Genomic DNA, 9655 nt, shown 5'->3' on the forward strand with positions numbered 1-9655 from the left:
TGTAATCCCAGCACTTTGGAAGGCCGAGGTGGGCGGATCACAAGGTCGAGATCGAGACCATCCTGGCTAACACACTGAAACCCATCTCTACCAAAAATGCCAGAAAAAAAAAAAAAAAATTAGGTGGGCGTGGTGGTGGGCGCCTGTAGTCCCAGCTACAGGCTGAACTGAGGCAGGAGAATGGCGTGAACCCGGGAGGCGGAGCTTGCAGTGAGCCGAGATCCCTCCGCTGCACTCCAGCCTGGGCGACAGAGCGAGAAAAAAAGAAAATTACAAGGGTTTCAGGAGCTGTGTCAGGAACCAAATATACATACATATGTATTTTGAGACTGGCTCTCGCTCCATCACTCATGCTGGAGTGCCCTGGTGCGATCATAGCTCCCTGCAGCCTCCAATTCCTGGAGTCAAGTGATTCTCCCACCCCAGCCTCCCACGTAGCTGAGACTACAGGCATGCACCACCACACCCAGCTAATTTTTAAATTTTTTGGCAGAGATGAGGTCTCACTATGTTGCCCAGGCTGGTCTCGAACTCCTGGGCTCCAGTGATCCTCCCACCTTGGCCTCCCAAAGTTCTGGGATTACAGGTGTAAGCTACCACGCCCAGCCATCTATATATTTTTAAAAATTTTTATTATACCACATGGGTTTCTATAAGTTTAGACTCTTTCTCTGGAAGGACAGGAGAAACTATTGCTTTTGTTGATTTCAGGGCAGAGAACCAGGCAGCTGAAGTCAGGGGTAGGAGGGTGGCTCTTGGTTTAAAATGTTCATGTGAATATATTATCTATTGGAAAAACATATTAAAAATACTTTTTAGTCCTTGTCTTGGCTTCTAATGTCCTCAGTCTCCAGGCTTTCTTAACTCTGTCTATCCTCTGCTACCCTTCTCCATCTTCACCCCCTAAACACCCTCCTCACCAGCCTTTCTCTAGGCAGTTTCCTCCACTGGAACACCCAGGGTTCACACTTGTTCATGCCAGACATTGTTCTAAACCCTTCCATGGGATTAACCTATTCACATCTCAGAATAACCCATTTTACAGATGAGTCAATGAAGGCACAGGGAGATTAAATAACATGCCAAGCTAACACAGAGACCTGGAATTTGAATTTAAAAAGTTGGCTCCAAAGACCAAGCCATAGGCCGGGCGCGGTGGCTCAAGCCTGTAATCCTAGCACTTTGGGAGGCCGAGACGGGCGGATCACGAGCTCAGGAGATCGAGACCATCCTGGCTAACACGGTGAAACCCCGTCTCTACTAAAAATACAAAAACTAGCTGGGCGAGGTGGCGGGTGCCTGTAGTCCCAGCTACTGGGGAGGCTGAGGCAGGAGAATGGCGTAAACCCGGGAGGCGGAGCTTGCAGTGAGCTGAGATCCGGCCACTGCACTCCAGTCCGGGTGACAGAGCGAGACTCCGCCTCAAAAAAAAAAAAACAAAGACCAAGCCATAATCACTACTCTAGACTGTCCTTCCATGAATATCCAGGTGCAGTCCGATTGCCATCTCCTCTGGGAAGCCTTCCTATCTCCTCCATTAAGAAATCAACCCTTTTTGGGCTGTGCATGGTGGCTCACGCCTGTAATCCCAGCACTTTGGGAGGCCGAGGTGGGTGAATCATGAGGTCAGGAGTTTGAGACCAGCCTGGCCAACATGGTGAAACTCCATCTCTACTAAAAATACAAAAAAATTAGCCAGGTGCAGTGGTGGTCACCTATAATCCCAGCTACTCAGGAGGCTGAGGCAGGAGAATCACTTGAACCGGGGAGGCAGAGGTTACAGCGAGCTGAGATCCCACCACTGCACTCCAGCCTGGGCGACAGAGCGAGACTCAGTCTCAAAAAAAACAAAAAAAGAAAGAAAGAAATTAACCCTTTTGAGTCCTCATGTCTCTTGGGGTAGAAGGGGTTATTATAATTACAATATCATATTTGACTGCAGCTCAAGGAAGTGATCAAGTCTTATTCCTAAGTAAACCTGGCCCTGAAGGCATTTCTAGACTAAATAAAGAGCAGTTTTCCATTCAAATTTTGTTTCCCAATATGTTTCTGGCCCCCACCCCCCCTTTTTTTTTCTTTTTCTTTTTTCTTTTTTTTTTTTGAGACAGAGCCTCACTCTGTCACCATACTGGAGCTCAGTGGCGTGATCTCAACTTGCTGTAACCTCTGCCTCCCCAGTTCAAGCAATTCTTCCACCTTGGTGTCCCGAGTAGCTGGGACTACAGGCACCCACCACCATGCCTGGCTAATTTCTGTATTTTTAGTAGAGAAGGGATTCCACCATGTTGGCCAAGCTGGTTTTGAACTCCTGACCTCAAGTGATCCACCCGGCTCAGCCTCCCAAAGTGCTGGGATTACAGGTGTGACCCACCGGGCTCGGCTCCCTGGCCCTCTTCTAAGGGCTGCAGATACCTCATCTCATTTAATCCCATCTAGACTGTGTAGATCTCATCATCCATAGGCATGGATAGCACAGAGAGGAAACTGAGGCTCAGAATAACTGGCCACCAATGGGAAGGGGCCAAGCTATTACAAAGCCTGTGCTCACATGGTGTAACCCTGGTAGACACCTCCTCCCTACCCCAACCCTGGGTCAAGGAACCAGGCCAGGACCTAAGCACAGCTGGTGTCCTGTGGACATGAATTTATTAGAGGGGACCAGGACTAGAGTGGGCACAAGCTGCAGGCTGGGAGGAAGGGGCAGGGGTGGGAGCACAGCCAATGGTGTGTCGGTCAGTGGGCCAGCAGGCGTGCTGTTCTTCACCCTGCAGAGCTTCAGTGCCCAGGGCGTGCCGGAGGCTTTGGGAAGACTGTGGGGAGGAAAGAGTGAGGCTCAGAGAGGAAACCTGCCAAGCTCACACAGGAAGGGCAGCACGTCGATTCCAGGCCCACAGCACTCCCTCTCATACTGTTGGTCCTCACTCCTGCCTCCCAAGCTCCCACACCAGCCCTGCAGCTGCTGTCCCATCCTGCACTCACTACGGAGGGAGTAGGTGCCTGGTTCCAGTTGCATCTCGGGGGGCAAGACGATGAGAAAGTCCCCACCCCAGGCGTTTTTGACCCTTGAGAGATAATTTTGGGAAGGAGGGCGATGACACTCCGAGGTCAGAGAAGGGCACTTGGATGACACAGGCTTAAGCTGGTGGCGGCTGCAGTGCTGGGGCAAGCCACAGGGGGAACAGTGGGGCGGCGAGAGGCCAGGACCCCGGGGAAGGTGAACAGGGACCTGTGGACAGACCCTCTGAACCCCACCATGGTGGGGGCGCCGGTCCCGAGTCCAAGCCCAGTGGAATGGCTCCTTTGCCATGACCTGGGAGGAGCAGAGTGGACAGTAAATGGGGTGGGAACCCCAGCCTTCCCCACACCCTAGGCTGCCTCCACAACCTCACCTCCTCACAGCACTGGCGGCTCACAACAGCCCGGAAACCCATCCGTGCCCAAAGCTTATCCCTCTGGTGCAGGAATTTCCCCACTTGTAAACACCAATCTTTTCCCAGGGCCCACGGAAAAATCTCACATTTGGGCCCCTCCAGGTCCTCCTCCATGTCGTTTGCAAGGTACCTAGCCACAGAGGCACAGGGTCAGGGAGCAGAGGCCACACATCTGCCCTGTCCCATCCAACACCTCCAGCAAATGCCTCCACTGCCTGCCCCCGCCACTCACAGGGCCAAGAACAGGCTGCTGTGGGTGTACTCGCTGAGCTTCAGGTGGGCGCGCTGGAAGTAGACCAGCACCATGGCCAGGAGATACTGCAGAGACAGATCAGGGTCGGGGGGTTAGTTATCCTCTGAGGAGAAGGGGCTTGCACCCAGGTTCATTTGCACCCAAGGAGGTTTTGCTGCAGGGAAAGAAAGTCAGTAAAATGGTAGGAAGGGGTATGCAAAGATGAACTGGTAAGGGTGGAAGGGGAGTGGCTCTCCCTACCAGACCAGGGCACCCAATTCCCACCAACTCAACCTGAACCTCAAGAGACCCCCAGCCTGTGCTTCCTCACCTTATCTGAAATCTGGAAGCAGGGGTCTTTGGAGAGGAATTCCTGGACAAAACTGTCCTCTGAGGGTAGAGAAGAGAAGAGAGGACGCAGGTTACCACCACCTCCCTGGAGAAGAGTGGCATCAGAAGCTCCAAAGCCCAAGCCGCCACTGAACCCTCTCTCTTTCTCTCCCTCTCTTTTTTCTCTCTCTCTCTTTCTTAATGTAAATAGAGATGAGGTCTCACTATGTTGACCAGGCTGGTCTTGAGCTCCTGGCCTTAAGTAATCCTCCCATCTCAGCCTCCCAAAGTGTTGGGATTATAGGTAGGAGTCACAACGCCTGGCCCTGAACCCAATTTCTGAGAGGACTCCCCTCCTACCTGCCTAAGCTGGGTTACCTTGAGAGGGTGAGGGTCAGAGGCCTCAGATGTCTGTACAGGCAGGTGAGACCTCACACTTCACGTCTGCTTTCACAGTTGGCCTCACAGTCCCTCCCGTGCCAGCCCTCCAAACTCACCCAGAAGGCTGAGGAAGGCCTGGACCTCCTGGTGCTGGTGAAAACGGAGGAACCCATTACCCCCACCTTGCCAGCTGCAGCCCCCCAGGTCTACCTGGGTGGTAACTACAGGGGAAGTGGTGGGGTCCTGGGAGTCACTCATCTCATAGGAGATGGAGATGGGGCGGGTTGACCTGTAGAGAAAGGAGGCTCAGGACTTAGCATGTACCCCCATGACACCCACAAATCAAGAGGGTGGTGACAGGGGCCAGGATGGCGGAGGGGTGGGTGCAGAGACTTGGGGGCTCAGAACAGACGGCAGTTGGGATGCAATAGGAGTGGGGAGGTCAGAAAAGAAGCAAAGAGTTGCTATGGGCTGAGGCACCCCCGCCCTCCTCCTGGCACCCCAGGACAGGCCAGAGTAACAGCAGCAACAAGCACCGCTGAGGGCTTCCTAAGTGCCTGGAGCTGTGCTTAAGGGCCTTATCTTATTCCATCCTGGTAAGGAGGTAAGTTTAACTCGGACCCATTTTTAAACAAGGAAACTGGAAGCTGAGGCTCACAGCCAGTTAAAAGTGAAGTCTTTGGTCTCCAAAACCCCAAGAGGTTTTTCGGGTTTCGTTTGTTTGTGTGTTTTGAGACAGAGTCTCTCTCTGTCGCCAAGGCTGGAGTGCAGTGGCACGATCTCGGCTCACTGCAACCTCCGCCTCCCGGGTTCAAGTGATTCTCCAGCCTCAGCCTCCCGAGTAGCTGGGATTACAGGCATGCGCCACCACACCCGGCTAATTTTTTGTATTTTTTGGTAGAGACGGGGTTTCACCGTGTTGGCCAGGCTGGTCTCACACTCCTGACCTCCCAAAGTGCTGGGATTGCAGGCGTGAGCCCCTGTGCCTGGCAAAAAAAGAAAAAAAACCCAAGAGTTTAACTGCTTCTCCAGGCCCCAACTCACAACCATCCCCGACCCCTCAGCAAAGCAGAGTTGAAAGGGCCACTGATCTCTTACACCGAGGGGAAACTGAGGCCCTCAGGGAGAAACAAAATTAGAGAAATACCTGGATTTAGAGCAAGTTGATGGGGCCACTTCAAACATTTCAAGCTCCTGTCCTAAACCCACCCTCATTCCCGAGAGAGTGACGCCAACCATGGGGCTGAGGAGGACGTGCGGTCGACCACCCCAGGGCCAATCTCCATCTCCGCGCGCATAAGTAGCCCAGCCTCCTCCTCCAGGGAGCCTTACCCGAGCTCAGGAATTGCCCAGAGCATAACGCCCGTGCTGCCGGCGAGTGAGCTTATATAGCCTGAGGGCGGCCCTGCCCGAAGCAGCCCGTCCACCAATCAGGGCCTACCTGGGGGGCGGGGCTTGGCCTTCACCGCCTGCCCCTCTGCCTGTGAGCCCAGTCAGCACCCAGCTGTGGCTCCCCAGGGTGAAAGCCTCTCGAAAGCTTCATCAACTATAAGAGACGTGAAGGCAGGCCAGCTGGACCCCAGGGCCTGAGACCCCATAGGAAGGGCAGGGAGCTACGATCCCTGTTCCCCTCTTGACAAATGCAGCGCCAAGGTGCTGAGCCGGGAAATGAGGCCTGGACTGCGAGGGCCCGGTGGGCGAATTTTGATTCACTGATTGTGCCTTGCTGGGGCAGGGTCTCTGGTTCTCTCTGAGTGTCTCTGAATCTATTGGCCCCCCTGAGGTCTGGGTCTCAGTGGGCCTCTGAGCCTCTCAGTTTCTTGTTGCCTCTGGATCTCTGGGTCTCTGGTCTGCGTTTCGTGGTCTCCCCCAGGCCGCCTCCCAGGCTCCCTGAGGCCGCGAAGGCCTTTCTAGACCAGCTGGTCTGCATCAGGCCACCCTGTTTGTGTGTGTGCACGCATTTGAAGTCGGCCTCCCCTGGAAAGGAAGCAGTGAACGGGGCAGCCTCCGTAGCCAGCTCCCTAAACACCTACTGCTGCCTACTGAGGAGGCTATAATGGCATCAGCTCACGTGTTCCTCACAGCAAGCCCATGAAGTTGATGAGAATGATGAGAAGCCTAATTTTATCAATGAACAAACAACTAACACACAGAGTTTGGGTTGCTCACCGAGAGGCTGAGTAACTTCCTGCCAGCCACTCAGCTGGTAAGTGGAGATAGAGTTCCAGCCTGGCTGCTGGGCCCACACGCTGAGTAGCCTGGCTATGTGGTCTACGGCTGTTCCTGGACACAGCCTGCACAGAGAAGGTGTTCCGTGAAACCGAATGAATCTCCTAGACCAGCTGTGTTTTCAACTATTCTCTTCTCCCCCCAATAATTAAGGTTAGAGATCAGGAAGGGGTACCAAAAAGAAGCCTGGGAGTGGGCTACTCACTTTAACCTTGGGAGGGTGTCCAGGCTCATTTCCTTCAGTGCCACCCTTGGAGATCTGACACTGATCTCCCACACTGGGAAGAATATCTGTTTTTAATTTTTTTTTTTTTTTTTTTTTTGAGACGGAGTCTCGCTCTGTTCCAGGCCAGAGTGCAGCGGCACAATCCTGGCTCTTTACAACTTCCGCCTCCAGGGTTCAAGCATTTCTCCTGCCTCAGCCTCCTGAGTAGCTGGGACTACAGGCATGTGCCACTACGCCTGGCTATTTTTTTGTTTTGTTTTGTTTTGTTTTTGAGACAGAGTGTTGCTCTGACACCCAGGCTGGAGCGCAGTGCCATGATCTCAGCTCATTGCAACCTCCACCTCCCGGGTTCAAGTGATCTTCCCACCTCAGCCTCCTGAGTAGCTGGAATTACAGGTGAGCACCACCACACCTGGCTGATTTTTATATTTTTAGTAGAGACAGGGTTTCACCATGTTGGCCAGGTTGATCTCAAACTCCTGACCTCAAGTGATCTGCCCGCCTCGGCCTCGGAAAGTGGTGGGATTACAGACATGAGCCATGACGCTCAGCCCACAGTTTGCCTTTCACTCTGCTCCATGTCTTCTGTATCCCAGAACCCTGACAAGAGAGGGCTCTGGGATATAGAAGACATGAAGCAGAGCATCAAAGCACCTCTTTGATGCTTTCAAAGCCCCAATGTGGTTCTGCCATTGTGCTTTTCCATCTGCCCTGAGCCTGCTGTCCCCCTGGTAGGGGCAGCCTCCCTTGCCAGGGTTCTGGGACACAGAAGACATGGGACAGAGCCAAAGCCAAACTGTGAAGGGCATGTAATATGGGCAAGAAACAAACTTTTGTATTTGAAAACCACTGAGACTGAGGGGTTATTGTTGTACTGGATCTCTATTTGTTGCTCTACCAAATGATCATAAAGTTAGTGGACTAAAACAACACCTATTTATTACTTTACTGTTCTAGAGGTCAGAAGTCCAAAATGGGTATCATTAGGCTCTACCAAATGATCATAAAGTTAGTGGACTAAAACAACACCTATTTATTACTTTACTATTCTAGAGGTCAGAAGTCCAAAATGGGTATCATTAGGCCCAAATCCAGGTGGCAGCAGGATTCCTCGCTCTGGGAGTTCTAGGACCCATTTCCTTGCCTTTTCCAACTCCCCAGTGTGACTTCCTTTCTCCCTCTTCAAAGACAATAACTTGGTGTCTTCAAATCTTTCTGACTCTGACCCCTCTTCTGCCTCTCTTTCACTTTTTTTTTTTTGAGACAAAATCTTGCTCTGTCAGCCAGGCTGGAGTGCCATCTCAGCTCACTGCAACCTCTGCCTCCCGGGTTCAAGCGATTCTCTCGACTCAGCCTCCCAAGCAGCTGGGACTACAGGCAAGTGCCACCACGCCTAGCTAATTTTTGTATTTTTAGTAGAGACGGGGTTTCACCATATTGGCCAGGCTGGTCTCGAACTCCTGACCTCGTGATCCACCCGCATTGACCTCCCAGAGTGCTGGCATTACAAGTATGAGCCACTGCGCCCAGCCTCTCTCTTTCACCTTTAAGAATCCCGTGATTCATTGGGCTCTTCAATCTGCCCAGATAATCTCCCCATCTCAAGATCCTTAACTTGGCTGGGAGAGATGGCTCACCCCTGTAATCCCAGCACTGTGGGAGGCAGAGGCGGGCAGATCACCTGAGGTCAGGAGTTCAAGACCAGCCTGGTCAACATGGCAAAACCCCTCCTCTACTAAAAATACAAAAATTAGCAGGGCAAGGTGGTGCATGCCTGTAATCCTAGCTACTTGGGAGGCTGAGACAGGAGAATTGCTTGAGCCTAGGGGGTGGAGGTTGCAGTGAGCTGAGATGGTGCCATTGCACTCCAGCCTGGGCGACAGAGCAAGACTTGGTCTCAAAAAAGATCCTTAACTTAATCACATCTGCAAAGTCTTTTTTGCCATGTGAGATAACATATTCTCAGGTCTGGGAAGTGGAATGTAGCCATCTTTGGGAGTCCATTATTCTGCCTGTTACAATTATCACAGCAAAATTTATTCTATGCTAACTAATATACTATTTATAAAATTTATATTCATGTAAATGTATATTTAATTTATAAAATCACACATTAACATTGCATGCTATAAAGGATACACATAAAAGGATATAAAAGGATACACATAAAACAGAATAACATACTGCCAGCTCAAAAATATATATATATGGCCAGGTCCATTGGCTCACGCCTATAATCTCAGCACTTTTTGGAGGCCAAGACAGGAGGATCATTTGAGTTCAGAAGTTGGAGACTAACCTGGGCAATACATCAAGGCCCCATCTCTACAAAAAATAAACTAGCCTGGCGTGGTGGCACGTGCCTGCAGTCCTAACTACTCAAGAGGCTGAGGTGGGAGGATCACTTGAGCCCAGGAGTTCAAGGTTGCAGTGAGCTATTATCTTGCCACTCTACCTAGCCTGAGTGACACAGCAAGACCCTGTCTCTAAAACATAAATTAATTAATTAATTAAGGCCGGGCGCGGTGGCTCAAGCCTGTAATCCCAGCACTTTGGGAGGCCGAGACGGGCGGGTCACGAGGTCAGGAGATCGAGACCATCCTGGCTGACACGGTGAAACCCCGTCTCTACTAAAAAATACAAAAAAACTAGCCGGGCGAGGTGGCGGGCGCCTGTGGTCCCAGCTACTCGGGAGGCTGAGGCAGGAGAATGGCGTAAACCCGGGAGGCGGAGCTTGCAGTGAGCTGAGATCCGGCCACAGTACTCCAGCCCGGGCGACAGAGAGAGACTCCGCCTCAAAAAAAAAAAAAAAAAAAAAAAAAAAAA

General features: G+C 51.8%; 1 protein-coding gene across 1 annotated transcript; it reads right to left on the minus strand.

Moving 5' to 3' along the window:
* Nucleotides 1–2638: 2638 nt before the first annotated feature.
* Nucleotides 2639–6195, minus strand: SPDYC (speedy/RINGO cell cycle regulator family member C). Its single transcript, XM_031933884.1, has 7 exons — nucleotides 5707–6195; nucleotides 4491–4663; nucleotides 3995–4053; nucleotides 3664–3749; nucleotides 3390–3561; nucleotides 2980–3310; nucleotides 2639–2810 (listed from the first exon to the last, which is right to left on the minus strand). Exons 1-7 carry the CDS (start codon nucleotides 5730–5732, stop codon nucleotides 2776–2778), a joined length of 882 nt encoding a protein of 293 aa, XP_031789744.1. The 5' UTR covers nucleotides 5733–6195; the 3' UTR covers nucleotides 2639–2775.
* Between the last annotated feature and the right edge of the window lie 3460 nt (nucleotides 6196–9655).

This window comes from Piliocolobus tephrosceles, chromosome 13, assembly GCF_002776525.5.
Source record: "Piliocolobus tephrosceles isolate RC106 chromosome 13, ASM277652v3, whole genome shotgun sequence".
Taxonomy (NCBI): Eukaryota; Metazoa; Chordata; class Mammalia; order Primates; family Cercopithecidae; genus Piliocolobus; species Piliocolobus tephrosceles.

Excerpts from the sequence above, each read along its gene's own strand:
- SPDYC (XM_031933884.1), bottom strand. The coding sequence starts at position 5,732 with ATGCTCTGGGCAATTCCTGAGCTCGG. Across the intron at positions 3,750-3,994 it reads GCTTCCAGATTTCAGATAAG|TATCTCCTGGCCATGGTGCT; the intron begins GTGAGGAAGCAC and ends CTGTCTCTGCAG. Across the intron at positions 3,311-3,389 it reads GCCGCCAGTGCTGTGAGGAG|GTCATGGCAAAGGAGCCATT; the intron begins GTGAGGTTGTGG and ends TGCTCCTCCCAG.